The sequence below is a fragment of the Tribolium castaneum genome, chromosome 5 (genome assembly GCF_031307605.1).
Source record: "Tribolium castaneum strain GA2 chromosome 5, icTriCast1.1, whole genome shotgun sequence".
Classification (NCBI taxonomy): Eukaryota; Metazoa; Arthropoda; class Insecta; order Coleoptera; family Tenebrionidae; genus Tribolium; species Tribolium castaneum.
Window position 1 is genome coordinate 2,349,424 of NC_087398.1, and position 19,197 is coordinate 2,368,620.

A 19,197-nucleotide genomic window follows, 5' to 3' on the forward strand; every position below is an offset into this window, starting at 1 on the left:
TATACATTTTTTGTTCAGTGTCTTTTTGCAAAATATTTATAATAATTACTTTCATGTACTATTTTATTACAAAATTTGCATTAAATTTGGTTTTATTACGATTGAGTCCACTTTAGAATTCTTTATTTGCATAATATTAAGCGCTTTGGATGCAGTGTGACTCATGCAGTAAGTACTTACCATTTGTGATTTTTAATAAATTTGATATACCTAACGTTGCTATTACCTAACCTGCGTACTTTTATAACTCACATTCTATAGTAGTGTTATTTCCAACGCATAAATATTTATAAACACATATAACGCTTAATCATAATAATTAATACCAATCATGCTGCAACTGATCCTCACATTTAATTTTTAACGCTGTGTCAAGTTGTTAGCTCTACGGGTATCCAACTCTTCTTGAGCAGAATGAAATTTTGCATAACATTATTGCATCCTGAAGCAATAAAACTATCATATAAACACATTACCACGAGAATGTAGTTATCTAGATTTAGATTAAGATTAGAGACTGACAAACTGTTTAAAGCAACACATGAATTAAATGAAACAAAATTGCGTAATTTAGTTTTGTTTCTCAAAATTAAATTAATATTGTACGCCTCTGGCTACAAGTAGCAAACAGAAAAGGAAATAAAAAATGTGATTTATGCACGTATAAAAATAAAACTAATAAAAGTTCAACTACAGCGTTAGTAATGTATTCTGTACCTATACCTATGTGTAAATCAAGACTTCATTATGGGAGAAATTTTTATTTTCTGCTAAATGTCAACGAAAACCATTTTCACGTATTTTGTAAGTCGAAGATGACTAAAAATTCAGACCTTGAAAATCACTCGCTTTATGTAATTGGTAATTACATCCACTCATGGGAAATTTTTATTAATTTATTATAGATGTTACAATTGAGAGAATATTATTTTAATTAAATATCAAAAAGATGGACCTTCACATTTGCTATCCCCTTCGTTGTTGTGCATCATTATGATAAGGCATCGCTGAAATTTCTTAAATATCAGCCACAATAAAACCATCAAATTATCTGAAGAATGCAAATTGTTTTTACCCGAAACGGATTACAATAGAATTAACAAATTTAATACCAACGGCACCAAAAATCAATTATCGCTTAAAGTACCGGTAAATTAACAAACTCGCGAGCTTTCTCTCCAACTTGATCCCCACTAATCTACAATGTGACATAATAATTTCACGCGTTGATTCCCAAGATTGATAAAATGACGATTACCGATAATAGAATGCTGAAGAGTTTATATTTACCCGCTCTGAAGCTAATAAGTCACGTTTATAAATGTCAATGCCATCACCTGTCTCTGTTATTAAAGCAATTTCTTGGAAGACGTTTTGTGGAAACAGTTAACTTTTTCCATATCTCTTTTCACAGAACGAAAAAGCATTAAAGAAGCAACTACTGGAGAGAGAAATGCTGAAAATTGTGCAACCAAGATTGGTGCCAGCCTAAAGTCTTTAAATCTTTAATTTATTAAACATAATGCATTTGTTGTCGGTCGGATCGTTGCAAATCAAGCGGCCACATTAACACCAATCGATTTTCACTTAAAAAATTACAAATTACGCGTATTTGCAAACCAGACCTCAAAATTATTACAGAACATGACTTTCCAGATTCTTGAATTAATCTAATTTTACTTAAAGGTTATCCAAGTTTTAGCGAATCAGTCGAATCAATTGTAAATTTGGGCTAGGAAAGTGTGAGAGAAAAACAATAGATTTTCAATAGAAAAAGTCCAGTGACAATTTTATTACTATTTATTTCGCATTCCAAGACTAATAATAATTTATCACCGATTGTTTTCGTCAGTTGGGCTGTTTGATTTATCGAAAGCGTGAACAATGTAGGTGTTATCTATTGTAAGTAAAATCGCATTAAATAATTATGCATAATTTGAATATTATTTACTTTATTTTGTCGGTTCTCTTCCGGTAACAAAAAGAAAAGAAAAACACTCGAGAAAGTGTAAAAATACACCCACCCATCACCCATCTTTCTGTGGGTTTCTGCTAATGGTATCATCGTTTCAAATCTTGCATACAATATGACTTATTTCAAATTTTTACATTGCGATTACTTATTTACGACATTTAAGGTGTGTATGAGCTTTCATGTAACGTGGCATGCCTTTGGCTTAAAAAATTGAATATTATCTCACCCTAACGACTTAATTAGCCATAAATTAAGAAACGGAGAAAAATTTAAAAACTGAGCTTAATTATTGGTTGCGAGAGTTTTAGGTGTCATTTTGTCGTTTCACGACTTGTTAAAACACGTCCGCTTAAAAGTCAATGTTATCCCAGATAATTAGAGTGTTTTTACTCATGCCGTAAGAATTTTTGATAAAATCGCTCCTTTGGAACAGCATCCGTATTCTGAAAACGTCCAAGGTTGCAAAATTCTTGGAATAGCCGGATATTATCACAGTAATAATTAATTTTTCTCGATTAGATGATCGAGCATAAAAATGTTTCTCGGGGGGAATTAATTGAATCATTTTGATTTGCATGATTGTGAATTGTTATCGCTGTCGTATCTGTTTCAATAAATTTGCCCTCATATTCTCGGTCGTTTGAAAAGACTTAGGTCGCCATTATCATGCACTTAACATCGATAATGAAATACAGCAGTAAAACGACATAAAGATTCATCACATTGTTTAGAAAAAAAGTAAAATATACTGCGTACAGTGAGTTCCAATGGACCAGGCGAATATTCGCACTTCTAGGTAAACAATGACAGATTAGAACGATGTGGGAAGACGCAGCATGATGCCATTTACAAATGTTGTAATAAACGTCTTCGATATGCAATTGAAGGGGGAAGTAATAACACCCAACACATACATGTGGTAGTATAAATAGAAGAAGCCTCAACAATCGGTGTTTTAAATATTGTTTTGTTGTCAATTGGTTAGTGACCGCCTTGCCATGGACTGGACCAACGTAAGTGCATCCACCACTTTTACTCCGACTGTATTGGTTTAATTAAGTATTTTAAAAATTTTGATTTGGGCCCAGGTTTTGTTTTTGTCGACGTGGCTTTATCTGGCGAGCGGCGCCCCCCAGGTGGGGCAAACCCCCGGCAAGGAGATCAAAATCATAAGCCAGACCAACGATATTTTACCCGACGGTGGCTACGAATGGAGGTAACCCCAAAAAAGTTAATTAAGTGCACGACATGCATGTCACGAAAACCAGTAAAACTATCGCAAATCTCGCGGATTCAGGGTGAAAAATCCGGAGAAAGTAAAGGTCGTTCGTTGAATCCCAGAAAATAATAAGCTCAAAATTGCATAAAGATGCTTATCACACAACATTGTTATATTATAGTATGGAAATGTCATTTGTGGAATCCGTGTTGAAACTGGATAACGCAATTTCTTTGCAGTTACGAGACGGAAAACGGGATCAAAGCCCAGGAGACCGGGACTTTGAAGAAGTCCAAGGACCCGGAAAACGGGGATGCGGTGGTGGCCCAGGGCTCTTACTCCTACACGGATCCTGAGGGGAACCAAATCTCCATAACGTACGTTGCGGACGACGAAGGGGGCTTCCAGCCCCAAGGGGCGCACTTGCCCACGCCGCCCCCCATTCCGCCCAACATCCAGAGGGCGCTCGACTGGATCGCGTCCCAGCCGTCCACCACCGAACGAGCCGGAAGGCGAAAATAGGCCCCAAATAACAATTGTGCATTGCTGTCGACCTTGGATATGATCATTAAATAAGTTTCTGTGATAAGTTATGTAATAAACGATGTACATATTTTGTCGGATGCAAGGTACAACGGAAATTTAGCGCGGTGACAGCAATCCTCGACGGTTAACTGCTTACGATCTGGTTCTCTGTTTTATTTATCTCCTATGTATTATACTATTTCAGAAAAATAAATGCTTTATTACGTGCAAGACTTGACAATCGGCTTTTATTTCGCTTTGGTAATTCCATATTTCTAAAACATTGTTTGCGGTTAAAGCTTAACCTTTCAACTGTAACTAATTAATAAACCTCAGCGTGTTTGTAAACACGGAGGTGACACAAAGATCAGTTTTACTACGAAGAGTGGAGAATATTTTTATTGCTATTTACACTACAAAGCCATTAAATTAATTCCAGAATGTGGATAAATGCTTTGTTTTTATTTTAATTGCCATCATTATATAATAATATTCTTGCACGTGTGCAAAAATTGAATTTCCTTTAGCAACATTAAAACGCCATCATACGAGAAAAAAATTGAACTTACTAAGTCACATCTTTCCTTTCCTAACGAGAAAACCTTAACCGATTATTCCTAACCGATTAATCGTGATAGAGCTTTATGCTCACAATTAGATCGAATTTTACCTTGGAAAAGGCAATTATCCATTAGTTTTTATGTCGAACTTCAAGACTATTGTACAGAGTTAATGAAGCGAAGAGTTATCTTTGTGTCTAAGACGTTTTCCCTCTGGCAATGATGCATACTTTCGTGCCCAACAGATTAATACAAAAAAATAAAAATACCTAAATTTTTGCTGTTTCAGCGAAATATATTTTATTACGTGAAGAAAGTTATGTAAAAATGTTAATAAGAAGAACGTTTGATTATCCCAGTACGCATAGTTGGTAATGCAGATGAGCTGGTAGCAGTTATTCATGACCGCGATTTTATAAATAGCTAAGTCTTAGCAAACACTCATCATTTTGATAAATTTGATATGAGCGGCAATTATTTAGCCAATTCGTTAAGAAAATCGCGGTGGTAATCTCGATATCACGCTTCGAGACTAGGAAATCCAATATTTTAATGACAGAGCAAGACACGAACCCATGACATCTCTATTCCGCCTTTCCCAGTTTCAGAAATAAAACTCAAAACTTGTTGATATTTACGTACAAAAATACAATTGTTTGCTAATATCACAATAAAATTTAACATCGAGAGACATCTTTATCGTCTTCCTATAAATAGAAAGTATAGTTTATGTGCAATAGATGTCTCCTCTTATTGCACCTTAGATCAATATGTTTTGCGCTCAATGTTAAGCTTGTGCAATTAAACAAATTTGTACACAAACGACAGCCGTCTTAATTAGTTTCGCCATCAATAATGACCCGAAATCGCAATTCTAACAAACAGCCACTGATTAATTTCGACAAATTGGATGATTTATCGAATTTATAAAAAATACGGATCGAGTCGAAAGGAGAGTAGACTTTCACTGAGGCTTATCTTGTAAACGGCATTGTAATGGAGATGTGTGCTTAACCCACTTGTAGGTGAATTTTGCGTCCAGATCGCATCTGACACAGTTCCGAAACACAAGCCGTACTTCATACACAATTACAGGAAGCCAACAATTTTAAACATAAATGAATGCCTAATTTCTTATTGTGCTTAAAGCGCCCCAGGAGTGTCTAGACATGAGGCGGTGACGCAACTTTAGAAAAGTGGGTTGCGATTAATTACTTTTTCAAATAGTCAAGCTTTTGGCGAAAAATACCGAGAATTATTCACGAAATCAACGCGCCTTCATGTCACGGATCATGCTATTTAAATTAGGACGTGGTTTATCGAATCGTGAAAGGTTTCATCTTTTAATTTTTCACTGAAAAATTCTCGGACAAATTGCCCAACAACTGTGTTGCGGATTGACTGAAATTTTATTTAACCAGTTTGTGAGTGTCAGGGTCAGAGCTGAAATTAACCCTGAACTTCGGCTACGATGATACGGTGATATTAATGACTGGGATTTAGAAAAATGTGCGGTTTACCTAACCACGATTAATTTATTCTAAATTCCTTAAACGTGTTTCGAATTGGCTGTCAATTAAAACCATCCTTGCAAGGACGACTTCTTCGGTGTTATGTAACTGATAAGTCGGGCCCTCACACCAATATCTTCTAAAATCCATTCTAAATACATAATTTAATTTTACTTAGTAGAGTATGCAACGTTTCTAGTTAAATTATTAATAATTTGTCTAAATTAATTGAGATGCAAATTTTTGTCATAAATCAAATTTGTTTATTAATTTAAACAGATGCATTAGGTAATATGCATCTTTTTGTATTATTTTCGACGTCTTTAGGTAAACAAATTTATTATATGATAGAAGCAGGAAGTATATCAGTTTTATAGTCAAACAGAAAATTTATGTAGATCTGCAAATATTTGTTTAGTAATTAAACTTATTTGAAACCAGTTGCAATATTGATTTTAGAAATTTTTCAGTTTAGGTGCCTGAAATCTAATTTGCGTTATTAAACTGGACCAGAATAGACCCAAGGCTGGTCCGTTTTACAAATTTTGATTAAAACGTTTAGGGAAAAAAATTGGCGAACGTTCCAACCTTTGACTTCTAAAAATAGCTCTTACACAGAGTATCATCTCCGAATCTAAACTTAATTTGCTATGCCAAAAAAACAACATTTTTTGTGATTGGAATACAAATTTGAGGAGAGGCCCTCGGTATAAATAGCAGTCCGGAGCCAAATTGCCATTGTCAAAATGATAAAGCTAGTGTTAGTCGTGTGTTTCGCAGCTGCTGCTTTAGCTGCAGCTATCGAAAAAGAAGTTATCCCAATTGTGAGTCAGGAGAGTGAAGTTGACTACAGTGGAAAATTTCACTACAGTTATGAGTCCGGGGACGGAACCAAAGCCCAAGAAATCGGGGAGTTGAAGAGTTTTGACAAGGACAACGCTGGAGAGGTTGTCAGTGGTGATTTCCAATACACTGGGGACGATGGTAAAACCTATAAAGTTGCCTACACTGCTGACGAGAACGGATATCATCCGCAAGGAGAGCACATCCCCCAAGTCCCGCCACTGATTGCCCGTGCTTTGGATTATCTGGCGACGGCGCCGCCCCCGAAAGATGGGAAATACTAGACTTGTTACGCATTTTTAACTGATTGTGATTTGTAAAATAAATAAACATTTTGAACGGTTTCTGGTGTTTCTATTGATAGATCATCTGTCGCCAATGTCTTTGTTCATCGTAACACTGTTTGTGTAATATTTACTTTGCATTAAATTTTTAACGAGGTTACATCAGTTAGCACGTTTTATGGGAAACATTACCAAAGGTTCTACAAATAATGTCTAGTATAAATAGCCAAATTATGGACTGATTGATTGTAGTACAGTTGTTGCACTTGTGCGAGTACAGTTCAAGATGAAATACCTTCTAGTGAGTTTTTACTGTTTAAGTAAATGCGTAAACACGGCAATTATCGCGATGTTTTGAATCATTACAACTAAACAAATATTTGTAAATTTCAGATTGTACTTTTCGCTCTCATTGTGCCGGCATTATCGCGACCCCAACAACAACAAAACCCCCAACAGCAATACCAACAGCACCCACAAAGTGGAAGTGCTACAACCCCTGTGTCCATAGTGAGCCAAACTGAAGTTGTGGGGCCCGATGGCAGCTTCAATTACAGGTCTTTAGACTTGTGTTTAAACACGTCATGAAATATTAATTATGATAAATCGTAGTTACGACGCCAGTAACGGCATCCATGTCGAACAAGGCGGTTATGTAAAAAAAGGGGCGGAAGGACGAGCTGTTGATCCCAACAACCCTGAAGACACCGGTGATATTCAAGTGATACAAGGGGCTTATTCCTACACTGCTCCCGATGGCCAACAAATCTCAGTGAGGTAGTTTTAAATAATTAACACACTTTCTAGTTTATTTATTTTTTAATTATAAACGTAGGTATATAGCTGATGATAATGGGTTCCAACCTGAAGGAGACCACATACCCAAAGCTCCGGAAGGAATTGCGCAACAACAACAGCAAGGTTTTCAACAGCAACCTCAAACTTTCCAGCATCAAGAACGCCAATTCCAGCAACAGCAATTTTCCAGCACTGGAAGCAATCCTAGTCAAGCAACTCAAGCTTAAAAACTGATACTTATGTAATATATTTAAAAACGTTTACATGAACTTTGTAACGTGAATGATGTTTTTATAAATCACTTAAGTGTACTCGCATGCCGTATACTTAATAAAAAGAACGATATGGACTTTGTTGTTTTATTTATTATTTTCTAACTTGAATAAATTTAATCTACGTTTTTAATAAAAAAATTAGTTAAAGTCAGTACAATTCAACCATTTATTTATCAATAATAAAATAAATTAGAGCAGTCAATTTTATAACACTTCGAATAAACTATTCAATTAAACAAAGCTAAGGTAAAGTTTAAATTGGTTTTAACAAAAAAAAATATTTACTTCTTTATATTAATTAATTCTGAATACAAAAAATTGTGGAAGAATTCTGAAAACATACTTTTAGCAGTCTCACCTTTTAATGACCTACGAAAATTTCTTTTGTTAAAAGGTGTTCGATGTCAGCGTTCAGTCGGTTTCTTTTATTTAACCGAATAGAAATTTAGGTGTTTCTCTAAATATTCAACTATTCAGATCAAGCCTGATCTGACTTAAATTATGCGAAAGTTTTCACCAAAGACACCCAAATTTGAAACTAAAATGCATGTTGACATTTAGAAACAAGCATTGTCGATTTGGCGGAAGTTATAAATCTTAAAGAAAATTAAACCAAACAAAAATAAATATCTAGTATTGCACAAAAGTGCATTAAGTGCTAAATTTTTGCGTTACTTGACATATTGCTCATATGCATAAACTGATGTCATAAATATTTAGGTACCTTTATAATTATCAATTTATCAATAAAGGTTGTTAACACTTAATCTCTGTGAAATGTTCGCAAATTTATGGCATCGCTAATCATTTCTAAATATAAGATATCAATTACCTGTTCAATTATTTAAAAAGTAACATTTTAATACCACTATCCTGAATCCGTAAATAGTAATCTGCAAAAGTTCGAGGACGTGAAATCATTACTGTGGGAAATGCAACAGATGAAATTTCCTTCGAAAAATTACTTGTTATATGTATGTCCATTGCTAAAGAATATACATTTTTTTGAAGAAATTATAGTGGTTTAAAAGAGTTTTAAAAATCTGTTTCAAAAATAATAATAATAATAATAATAATAATAATAATAATAATAATAATAATAATAATAATAATAATAATAATAATAACACAAAGACATAAAATCGGTTGTCTAATTAATCTCGTGCCCTTTCGGCTAAATTAACTTTTTCCGAGCGCTTTGTAATCTTTTTGCAATTCTTGAGAATGTTGTTTAATAGTTTAATGACTTTAACATTAAAGTTATTGCTGATGGTTGCTTTACGAAATTCTTTCACTAGCCAGGCGCTGTAATTTCTTCGAAAAACAAAAACATTAAAATTGTTTATTATCAAGCGCTGAAATGTCAGCCGAGATTGGAATTCAGTCGCGATATTACACAAATGCAGATGATCCTCACACCCATAAAATTTTTTACAGGAAATGTATCATAATGGCAGACTATTTAAGGATGAGTGTTTAGATTCGTGGTGGCGCTCTAGAAGAGTGGAGCTGCTCCAGTAGTGAGGGTATAAATACAGATTTCTCTTATCGACAAATTGTATATGTGTTAGTCCCTCACGAGCATCATCATGAAGTTTTTGGTAAGCCGTCTTTACCTTTCACTTTACTGACCTTTGACTTTTGAAATTTCTAAACGATTATATAAGGAAGATCCTACTTTCATTTGATTGTAGGTGGTGCAACTTCTTGGGATGGGCGACAGATAAAGGTTAAACGCGTTGCGTAATCGATTGTTCGCTCCTCGCATTTTTCAATTCACAATTCGCTATTTTTAAACCGGATTATTTTTATTCAGATCCTTTCGGCGGTCCTGGCCGGAGCCTGCCTTGCTCAAGGTCCCCAAAGGCGCCAAGAGCAGTACGACAACGACCAGCAGCAATATCAAGAGCCACAAAAACCACAATACAATCAACAGTATCAAGAACAACGGCCCAGATCGCACGAATCCACAACCTTCATCCCCATTATCAGATTCGATAAAGAACAGGGCAATGATGGAAGTTACAAAGCGGCGTAAGTAGCCACAATTTTTCACGTGAAATAATACAATAATAAATTATTTGCAGTTGGGAAACTGGGAATAATATTATTGCCCAAGAAGAAGGCTACGTTAAGGACTTGGGACCCGATCCAGACGTCGAGGGCCAACACTTGAACGCTCAAGTGCAGCAAGGATCCTACACTTATACGTCTCCTGAAGGACAAGTAATAACTGTCAATTACATTGCTGACGAGAAAGGTTTCCATCCTTCAGGAGATCATTTGCCCACTCCGCCACCAGTGAGTCCCGAAGTGCAAAAGGGACTAGATTTGATTTTTGCAGGAATAAAGGCACAACAAGTAATTTAAAATTTTCATTTTTGGATTATTGTAATAAATTGTGTTATTACAGGAGGCTGAAGAAAGAGAGACGCGTCAAGGACCTCAAGGACAAAGGAACAATCCTCCACCACAAGATTACAACGGACAATACCGTCAGCAATAATTTAGGAGAATTCTGTGATTTACATGTTCATAAGTACTTTATATAGACTGAATTGTTTCGCTCATCTACTTCACATGTTCTTGAACTAGACTAAAAGTTCTTAGATAATAAAGTTTTATGATATTTTTTCATATACACGTGTTTAAATAAATAAAATCGACAACATTTTTACATAAACTGCAGAGATGTAGCACTGACTGCCTGGTATCAATCATTTGGAAGTAAAGTGAAAAATGGTGGATGCGCCGCTGCCGTGTAAATCAATATAACTGTGATTAAATTATAACACAAAATACTACTTATATCAATAAATGTCAGCTGTGATGTTACTATTTAAAAAAAAATGGACTTCAAAAATCTTTGATTTTTTTAAAAGCTTGATCAATATAAATTTTTTATGTCAAAAATCGTTTGTAAAATAAAAAAGTCTAAAATAAGAACACAACCAAAAAGTAACTAAAAGAAGAATATACATTGTTTTTTGAAGAAAAAAACCTAAATTTTATTTATTAAAAAAATTGTTTTAAAAATTAATAATAAATGAACGGAAAAAAATTATTTAGGTAGGTACCTTAGATAATTTAAAAAAAATTGGTAGGAATATCAGTTGAGTAGATTGAAAAATATTATGTACACTAGTTTAAAAAAGTATTTTCAGAAATAAATGCTAACTAAAAGTCAGTGAATTTAATTTTATTAATTACCCACCTTCATCAAAAATAAACAGAAATCATAAACATTTTTCTCACGTAGGCAACACAATATTCAACATTTATTTACAGCAAATGGCTGATACATTGTGCTTGTATTCGTCCAAGTAAAACTTACGCAAATACTTGAACTTGACTTGACTTGAATAAACCAAATGCATTTTTAAAACATCACGTAAAAAGTGATACATTTTATTGCAAAAATACACAAATTTTATTGCAAATAATTTCTTACAAATGCGAAATAAATCGAATTAAAGAACATCGAATAAATTTTTTTTTGAATAATTTTATTTTTAAATTTTTGCTCACAACTTGGCGATTTTTCTGCTCTTTTAAAAAAATACAAAAACAATCTTTTATAAACAAGCTATTTCTTTAAAATTTTTTGGAATTTTCTTTATGTAAAAAACGCAGAAGACAAAATATTGCTTTTTGACACAGTGAGGTAATTTCTTTGATTAATTTCTCGCAAGGCGTTCAGACACTCAATTTCTCCCGTACAACAGGTGACGTTTACAACATTCTTCATATTTGCACTAGAATGATACAATGGAATGTAGTTTTCTCCGCTTTTTGTCAGTCAAACTTACCTCATCGTTGGCAAATAGATATTCAACACCTACATAATTGCTTATCAAGTATATAATTTATCACAAACGGGAGAATAACAAACTTACTGTTATTAATTATTATAATAACTGTGTTTCCATTAATCGCCAATTTGTTCAACAACTATTACAAATCCCCTCGTTTAAAATACTTACTCGTTCCCATCAACTCTAAAACCTAAACAGTGAAGAAATTGAACAAATTATAGTCATTTTTAGAAACACATTTCTCACAGCACATTTTGCAAGAAAGTGTTTTTATTAAGCAATAATTTGTTTTGGTATAAATCATCGCAAAAAGGGGATTACAAGCAGTGACATGGTTTCAAAAATTAACCAAATTTTTGCAAAAAGGAAGCCAGCTTCAAGGCAGCCTACGCACACACATTTTTCTGATTGCTTCATTTAACAGCAAATCTTAATGTCAACATTGACACGGCAAATCCTCCAAATTTTTGTGCCACGCTCTCAACCAAATATAAAGATCATCTTTATCCTGCGGCGAGCTGCGACCCTGAGGCTTGCTCAAAGCCAAATCCTTTATCTCAACGCTTTTACTTAATATTTATCCGAAATTAATTAATGGGCATCTTAATTTCCCAATTATTATAATTAGAGGACCAGCTAAATGTTATTATTTTTTACTTTATGGAAGAAAAGAACACACATGTGTACTGATATTTAGTCACAGAACGTAAATTTAAATTTAGATAAACATTCGTTCAATATTCGGGAATTAACTAAATTAAATAAAATTCGAGTAATTCGTAGAATTTTGCAATGAACTCGATTGGTAGTCGTGTTTACTGCTTTTAAATTTACAACTCTATGTTTACATATTTTTTATTTACCAATAATTTTCTAGTCATATTGAGCAATTTTTTTTATTCTCTAAAATTGTGTTTACTGCCTTTATTGTGAGCAATTAAATATTTCAACCAATTTACAATTGGAACAATAAGCAAAGAACTAAAAAACGCAATAAATAAATTGAAATCTCAAACACAGTGATTTCCGGTCAAATATTTGCGTCCTCGCATTCTTGTGTCATCGTAAGCAACTACAATGCTCATTTTGCCATCTTCTAGGTTATTCTCACTCATCACGAGTGGGTACATAATAGCAATAATTCAACAAGTTTTTCGCCTAGAAAGGTTGCCGTCATCAGGTGTCATAACTCAACAGTTTTAATATTGTCTTCATTGATGTCGAAAGTTACATAAATCTCTCGCATCTTCATCTGTTTCTGCGTACAATTCTCACTTTTTCCGGAGCTCTGAAAAAATGCAATTCTCCGTAAGCATCACGCTCTCAAATCCTTAATTAAGCAATTTCACAATGTGAAGCGAAAATGTCTCTTGATCGCATGAAGCCCGAACATGCAACGAACCGTGTTGTAATCGATTGTTTTCAGTGAAATAATCGGAAAAACTGAAAATTTTGACTCGCATGACCCGAAATAAGTAAGACACTGAGGTCAGCTTTCATCGTGTTTATAACACCCGATGGGATTTTGTAATGTTTGCCGATAATTAATTATATTTATTTTACACGCCAGTCTTCAAATATTCAACAGCCTGCATGACAAGTAATCAATGCAATTTTATTTATCGGCGAGGCCTTGATTCGGCCCTGTTGGATCCGGCAAAGAAGCAAATCAGGCAATTAATTAGACTTTCGTAATTGGTGAACCTTCATTTATCAAAATTATTGCAAAAAAATAATTGGGCAAAATTTTGTACGTTTCCATTGGCAGCAATAGAGCCATTACAGCGCCGGGCTAAATGATAGTAATTTTCGTTTCGAATAAGGAGCTGAAATTTGCAACCTACTTTTGTCGATGATAACAATTACGAGTAGGTGTGAGCCAACCGATGAATGAATGGCCGACAGGACCGGACTGTATTCAATTAACCCCTATTGCATGTCGGAGTGAAAAGTCGATTATTATCTAACTCGTTGCAGAGGAGATAACAATGCCTTCAAACGATCCATACAAAAATCAATATTACGCATCAATCTTCTACAATTGAATGTCAATTTACCCATCGGCTTTAAACCGTATTTCGCCACATTATCTAAAGTTCATGTGTGTTGCATGTAATGATTATTTAATCTTCTAATAATAGTTTTAAGGTATTATATGCCTCCTTCGCTGGGGAGGGATAACCCAACTTGGTATAAATACGAAATTTTCGCTAATAAGTTCAGTCCGACGCTCCTTTTCAACAAAACCAAAATGAAAGTGGTAGGTAATCCAGTGCCAAGTGCTAAGTGCTATCTCGGCTACTAAGCCAAGTGTGCGACACAGACAAGTATAACAGAAACCGTTTATCTGTTGCTAGCGATTTTTGTAATCCAATTTTTCAAAAAATCAGATTTAATCTTTTACTTTTATGAAAAATTATTTATTAAAATTATACTTAAACATTCATAATATTAAAAAAAAACGACCAAGAAACTAGAACAATTATTACTTTATTAGTTTTTAATCAAACGGGAATGTACATTTTACTTTGACAATATTTGCTATGTCTGTACTAATATCTGGACTAGAACAACTGAAAACTAGAAGATATAAAAGCTCTCATACGTATTCAAAAACAATTCTTTGAACTAATTTTATTGATACACCTGTGTTTTTTTCCATTTGTGGTAATTTATATTTGTTAATAATTTTTAAATGTTTTTTAGCGTTCAAAATCGGTATTTTAAACATAACTATTTTCAAACAAAAATCATTTGGTCGTACATCAAAATCTTAATTTAATTTGTAAAGCTTTGGTAATAAGCCAATTGATCTTACGACTAATTAATTGATATCAGACGAATTAAAAGAATAAACTTAGAATATTTTTAATTCTGCAGATTTAGTGCTTACAGTAAAAAAATAATATTTGTTTTTTTCTTACGACAATTTTTTTTATAAATCAAAAACTAAATAATGGCTGCATTGGCGCAAATTTAGTTAAGACTCTATGTAGATACATTTTCGAAAAATGTAAATGTTAAAAAAAACTGCAGAAACGTTAATTCTGTATCCATCTGTCGACTTAGAAAAACAAAAGTTTCCTTTTAACCTTGGTGGCTTGGAACTTGTTTCATAAAACTTTTTGAACTAATTTTATTAATAACTTGTAATAACTAACAGCGATCAGTAGATTTTCGTCAAGTATTATAATAAAATAAAGTACTTTACAAGCTCTTCGTTTCATAGCTTTAAAAAGCTACTATTTAGTTTGTTTTCTGTGTCAAAATTAGGGACAGATTCACTGACGGCCGTATTTTTTAAATGTAAGAGAAATATAGTTTTTTGAACGGATTTGATGATTTCAAACTAAATTTTTACATTTTTTTTAATTTAATAAATTATAAGTACTATATTTCGGACGTAAGTCCATCATTTTTCAACTCAGGTCTGTTTTCACATTTTGTTTAAATTTTTTTAATTTTTTTCGTAACTTGTGGACTTAATATCCCAAATAATTAAATAAGAGCCCTTGGAGTTGATAAAATTCTTCGCAGATAATTGCTCTCTGCGCCTTTTTTGCGGCCTCCTGTGCCCAACAACCCGCCACCAGCGAGCCCATCCCCATAGTGAAATACGACAACGAAGGAGTCAATGCTGATGGGTCTTACCAGTGGAGGTCAGTCCCCAACCGCCCAAAAACCCTTGCTAACTTATCCTTTCAGCTACGAAACCGGCAACGGAATCAATGCCCAAGAACAAGGACAAATAAAAAACGCTGGCTCTGAAAACGAAGCTGCTGAAGTGCAAGGATCGGCCTCCTGGACCGCCCCCGACGGCACTGCCATTTCCCTCAACTACATCGCCAACGAGGACGGCTTCCAGCCTCAAGGTGACCACTTGCCGACCCCACCCCCGATTCCCCCAGCGATCCAACGAGCTTTGGAGTGGATTGCTGCCCATCCAGAGCCCGAAGAAGCCGCCGCTCCAGCTGCGAGCAACTTGAAACCAGTGTATAAGAAAATCGCCCCGCAACAAAGGCGATTTTAAGCTGTTTTCTTGTAAATAAATAAATTTTATTGTGTAAGTGTGTTTTTAATGCGTTGCTCAAGTCCATTAGTGGATTGATAAACACGTTTCAAGTTTAATGTGGTTTAAGAACTGTACTTGAACCAGTCCACAAAATGAAAGCTCCACAATCTGGGCTGCTCTTGATACAGCCCCAAAACAATTTTCACAAATCTTTGCGATTCCTGTTCGTAATCGCACAAGTATTTGGGTATTTTCCGGTACAGGGTGTTTCCGAAGAAAAAGTGACTGGGATCAGTTTCACTTGGTTTTCCCTGCGTGTGTTATCGTCACTATTAACAGCGTTTTTGGGTATTGTGGTGATTTTTGCCCAAATTAGATTCATGAAACTTATCACAGGCTATGAGCAAGCACAGATGAGTAAGACTGTCCTATAAATCACTTCAAACGAACAAATAACTTGTAGATGCGATCGTTTTTTACGGTTCTGGGACTTTGTCCAGTTTTCTCTTTATAAAACTAGCCAGAGATTGGCACGAAATTATGACCAAGTGGAACCAACTAGACAAAGCTTTGATATCACACGGTTGGCCTAAAGGCCTAGACAAAACTTTGAAACGTATTGCCATCATTTTTTTAGCACTTGAAGCCGGTATTGCCACTTTGTGGTTTAATAATTGATACTAAGTTTTTTGTAGCTGAACATTTTACGATTCAGGCTAATAAATTGATAGTGGCAGTGCGTTGTCGTGGATCATTTTCTAAAGGTTTTCGCTATTTTGCCGTCGATATGTCGTTTGCAGTCGTTTTTGATTTTGTCGATTATGCCCACTGGCTTGGCATGATTTTTCAGTTAATGAACACCAGAATGGCATTTGCGTGGACGTTCCTCGACTTGTTCATTATTTTGGTCAGTTGTGCTTTAAGTGAGAGGTTTCGGCAAATCAACGACCGAATTCAACACTTGACAGATATTAAAGTAATTAAAATGTGGTCAAGTGCTTGACACCAATTGATTTTTTTTAGTCAAAACACTTCAAAGAATGGATTGCAATTAACGAAGATTATAATCGCTTGTGCCTATTTTGCGACTATTTAGACGATAAAATTTCGTGGCTGATTTTAATCTCGTTCTTCAACAATTTTTATTTCATTATTTTTCAAGTCCATCTTAGTCTAAATCTTGTTCTGGCGCCGCCTTTGGAAATTATTTATTATTTGATTTCCTCAAGTTTACTCATTCTCAGAATGGTGTCTGTTTGTATTTATGCAAATCGAGTCCATGAAGAAAGTAAATCACCAATGGATATTCTTTCAGTTGCGCCTTTAGAAATCTACAACCAGGAGGTAGGAGTTACTAATCTAACTAATTTTTACCCAAAATTTTAGAACATCAGACTTATTGTTACTGCAAAGTATCAAACTACCGGACTTACGGCGCGAAAAATGTTTCTTCTTACAAAAAATCTTATTTTTGCCGTAAGTTTAAAAAGCATAATCAGTGATGTTTAATGACTTTTAAATTTATTTAAGATTGCTGGAGCGGTGCTCGCTTATGAATTAATAGTGATACAACTTAATAAAAATCAGCCAAGGAAGCAGGGACCATCAATTTACTCACTGTGTTAAAATATTAAAAACAAAAAAAATTTAATAAACGTGTAGTAATTTTACAAACACCATAATAAAGTCAATTGAATTCACTCACAAATTTTGGTAGCAAAGTTTCGTGCACACAGCAGCATAATTAATTAAAACAATTAAAACAATTTTGCTGTTTTTATCTCACAAATATAACTGTATTTTTAATTCTTCCATGTAAAATTTATAAAATAAACGTTACCGTTTATCGTGTAATTGGTTCACAAAATTCAAGGATTGGTGTCCTGTTTACAAACACGTTCAGTGCACAAATATACTGCTTTGTGCTTATCATTAGCATCTCTTTGTGGCACTAACAGTACTTTCTAGCGTTTAATAAATATCATAAAATTTTTACTAAAGCGATATTTTTCGATGAAAATACAATATTTAAATCAACAAATTGTTACAGTTCATAAAATTCTTTTTACGTCTATAATTAAGATTCTGATGAAACTTCCGCCTCATTTCCTTGTCTTTATTGTCATCACTGCTGTACTGCTTTTGTGTGAAGATGAAACCATAAAAAATAAAATCTTTTTAAGCATAATCCTCTTTCACTTTCAGGGAAACTGTTCTTGATCCTTGTAGTTCTAGGAATATTTTTTGAATACTTACTTTATCAGCATAAGGGAAAGTACTTTATTTCATTGCAATAAAGTCTGCTATTAGTGTGAACGGTAAGAAATTAATAACCCGATTTCTTGAATTACAAAATATTCAGTCAGTCAAGAGAAGAATTTTGCATTCCTCGTAATTAGATTAAAAATATGTAAATAAACTCATGTGAATGTTTTTAAGCAAATTTTACTTTCTCAGAAGCCGAGTTATCAATATTTTGACTTTTTTGGTTTTTGCCCAATCATTTGTTCGTCGATCTTGTAGATAATACCCTCTTAATTGAAAGAAATTACTGACATCTTCTCCATAAGCTGAGAACATATGGATTAATTTATTTTACAAATGTGAAACTATATTTAAAGAGGAGAGTTTGGTATAAAAGCGAATCCAACCAGCCATTGTACTGTCAGTTTCTATGCCAACTTCCGCCAGTGCACTGTGCTTAATCAAAATGTGGCAGGCAAGTTAAAACCTCAAACAATTAATACGCCAATTAACAATCCTCCTCAATCAGCTTTACGGAGTTTTTTCCCTAATCGCCCTCGCAGCAACCGCCGAAATCCCCGACTACCAAGAAGCCAAAAAACCAATCATCCCCATCCTCAAACAAACTTTCGACCAAGACCACGGGGGCTACCAGTTCAGGTGAGATCGATTTTTGCACCACTTGAAGAAAGTGCAAACAGAGCAAACTGGCACGACTTTCACAACATCTGCCTTACGTCTCTCAAATCAAAATTCTTAATTAATTTTACTACCAATCCACAATTAGTGCGTGGTAAAACATATTCGTTTAATTAGCTACGAGACGGGCAACGGCATCCACGCGCAGGAATCGGGCTATTTCAAGAATAAAGGCGACGAGAAGAAGGAAATTTTGGTGCAGCAGGGCACCATCACCTACCATGACGAGCACGGCCATCCCATCACCTTGAGCTACATCGCGGATGAAAATGGGTTCCAACCACAGGGGGCCCATCTGCCCACGCCCCCGCCCATCCCGCAAGAAATCCAAAAGGCGCTGCAGGAAATCCCCCAGCAGGACTATGCGGAGGATTATCAGCAGTGATTGTTTGTTGATTTGTTTTGTTAAGTTTGAAATAAATTGGTTGAAATGAAAC

At 34.5% G+C, this 19,197-nt stretch overlaps 6 protein-coding genes and 1 long non-coding RNA gene across 7 annotated transcripts; all 7 read left to right on the plus strand.

Moving 5' to 3' along the window:
- The first annotated feature begins 2,832 nt into the window (after positions 1-2,832).
- Positions 2,833-3,960, plus strand: LOC662608 (endocuticle structural glycoprotein SgAbd-4). The gene is made up of 3 exons (XM_968695.5): positions 2,833-2,988; positions 3,064-3,191; positions 3,434-3,960. The coding sequence occupies exons 1-3, from the start codon at positions 2,974-2,976 to the stop codon at positions 3,714-3,716; spliced, it is 426 nt and encodes a 141-aa protein (XP_973788.1). The 5' UTR covers positions 2,833-2,973; the 3' UTR covers positions 3,717-3,960.
- A 2,551-nt stretch (positions 3,961-6,511) lies between these two features.
- On the plus strand, positions 6,512-6,976 carry LOC662578 (endocuticle structural glycoprotein ABD-4). Its single transcript, XM_968668.5, has one exon. The coding sequence runs from the start codon at positions 6,537-6,539 to the stop codon at positions 6,915-6,917; it is 381 nt and encodes a 126-aa protein (XP_973761.1). The 5' UTR covers positions 6,512-6,536; the 3' UTR covers positions 6,918-6,976.
- Positions 6,977-7,064: 88 nt separating this feature from the next.
- On the plus strand, positions 7,065-8,064 carry LOC662546 (endocuticle structural glycoprotein SgAbd-2). The gene is made up of 4 exons (XM_968636.5): positions 7,065-7,218; positions 7,311-7,474; positions 7,530-7,694; positions 7,753-8,064. The coding sequence occupies exons 1-4, from the start codon at positions 7,204-7,206 to the stop codon at positions 7,940-7,942; spliced, it is 534 nt and encodes a 177-aa protein (XP_973729.2). The 5' UTR covers positions 7,065-7,203; the 3' UTR covers positions 7,943-8,064.
- Positions 8,065-9,443: 1,379 nt separating this feature from the next.
- Positions 9,444-10,629, plus strand: LOC662513 (endocuticle structural glycoprotein SgAbd-8). The gene is made up of 4 exons (XM_968604.4): positions 9,444-9,591; positions 9,807-10,024; positions 10,078-10,351; positions 10,404-10,629. The coding sequence occupies exons 1-4, from the start codon at positions 9,580-9,582 to the stop codon at positions 10,494-10,496; spliced, it is 597 nt and encodes a 198-aa protein (XP_973697.1). The 5' UTR covers positions 9,444-9,579; the 3' UTR covers positions 10,497-10,629.
- Positions 10,630-13,959: 3,330 nt separating this feature from the next.
- Positions 13,960-15,872, plus strand: LOC662478 (endocuticle structural glycoprotein SgAbd-8-like). Its single transcript, XM_008195983.3, has 3 exons — positions 13,960-14,065; positions 15,343-15,464; positions 15,511-15,872. Exons 1-3 carry the CDS (start codon positions 13,961-13,963, stop codon positions 15,833-15,835), a joined length of 552 nt encoding a protein of 183 aa, XP_008194205.2. The 5' UTR covers position 13,960; the 3' UTR covers positions 15,836-15,872.
- Positions 15,873-16,846: 974 nt separating this feature from the next.
- Positions 16,847-17,517, plus strand: LOC107397955 (uncharacterized). The gene is made up of 3 exons (XR_010334453.1): positions 16,847-17,161; positions 17,204-17,293; positions 17,348-17,517. It is a non-coding gene; the product is annotated as an uncharacterized LOC107397955 (long non-coding RNA).
- Positions 17,518-18,440: 923 nt separating this feature from the next.
- On the plus strand, positions 18,441-19,196 carry LOC662446 (endocuticle structural glycoprotein SgAbd-2). The gene is made up of 3 exons (XM_008195982.3): positions 18,441-18,536; positions 18,591-18,721; positions 18,878-19,196. The coding sequence occupies exons 1-3, from the start codon at positions 18,492-18,494 to the stop codon at positions 19,143-19,145; spliced, it is 444 nt and encodes a 147-aa protein (XP_008194204.2). The 5' UTR covers positions 18,441-18,491; the 3' UTR covers positions 19,146-19,196.
- Position 19,197: the final 1 nt, after the last annotated feature.

Coding starts and splice junctions, on each gene's coding strand:
- LOC662608 (XM_968695.5), top strand. Junction 3,192..3,433: donor GACGGTGGCTACGAATGGAG/GTAACCCCAAAA, acceptor ATTTCTTTGCAG/TTACGAGACGGAAAACGGGA.
- LOC662578 (XM_968668.5), top strand. CDS start 6,537: ATGATAAAGCTAGTGTTAGTCGTGTGTTTCGCAGCTGCTGCTTTAGCT.
- LOC662546 (XM_968636.5), top strand. Junction 7,475..7,529: donor GATGGCAGCTTCAATTACAG/GTCTTTAGACTT, acceptor GATAAATCGTAG/TTACGACGCCAGTAACGGCA. Junction 7,695..7,752: donor GGCCAACAAATCTCAGTGAG/GTAGTTTTAAAT, acceptor TTATAAACGTAG/GTATATAGCTGATGATAATG.
- LOC662513 (XM_968604.4), top strand. Junction 10,025..10,077: donor GATGGAAGTTACAAAGCGGC/GTAAGTAGCCAC, acceptor AATTATTTGCAG/TTGGGAAACTGGGAATAATA. Junction 10,352..10,403: donor CAGGAATAAAGGCACAACAA/GTAATTTAAAAT, acceptor GTGTTATTACAG/GAGGCTGAAGAAAGAGAGAC.
- LOC662478 (XM_008195983.3), top strand. CDS start 13,961: ATGCCTCCTTCGCTGGGGAGGGATAACCCAACTTGGTATAAATACGAA. Junction 14,066..15,342: donor ACAAAACCAAAATGAAAGTG/GTAGGTAATCCA, acceptor AATTCTTCGCAG/ATAATTGCTCTCTGCGCCTT. Junction 15,465..15,510: donor GATGGGTCTTACCAGTGGAG/GTCAGTCCCCAA, acceptor TTATCCTTTCAG/CTACGAAACCGGCAACGGAA.
- LOC662446 (XM_008195982.3), top strand. CDS start 18,492: ATGCCAACTTCCGCCAGTGCACTGTGCTTAATCAAAATGTGGCAG. Junction 18,537..18,590: donor GCTTAATCAAAATGTGGCAG/GCAAGTTAAAAC, acceptor CTCCTCAATCAG/CTTTACGGAGTTTTTTCCCT. Junction 18,722..18,877: donor CACGGGGGCTACCAGTTCAG/GTGAGATCGATT, acceptor TCGTTTAATTAG/CTACGAGACGGGCAACGGCA.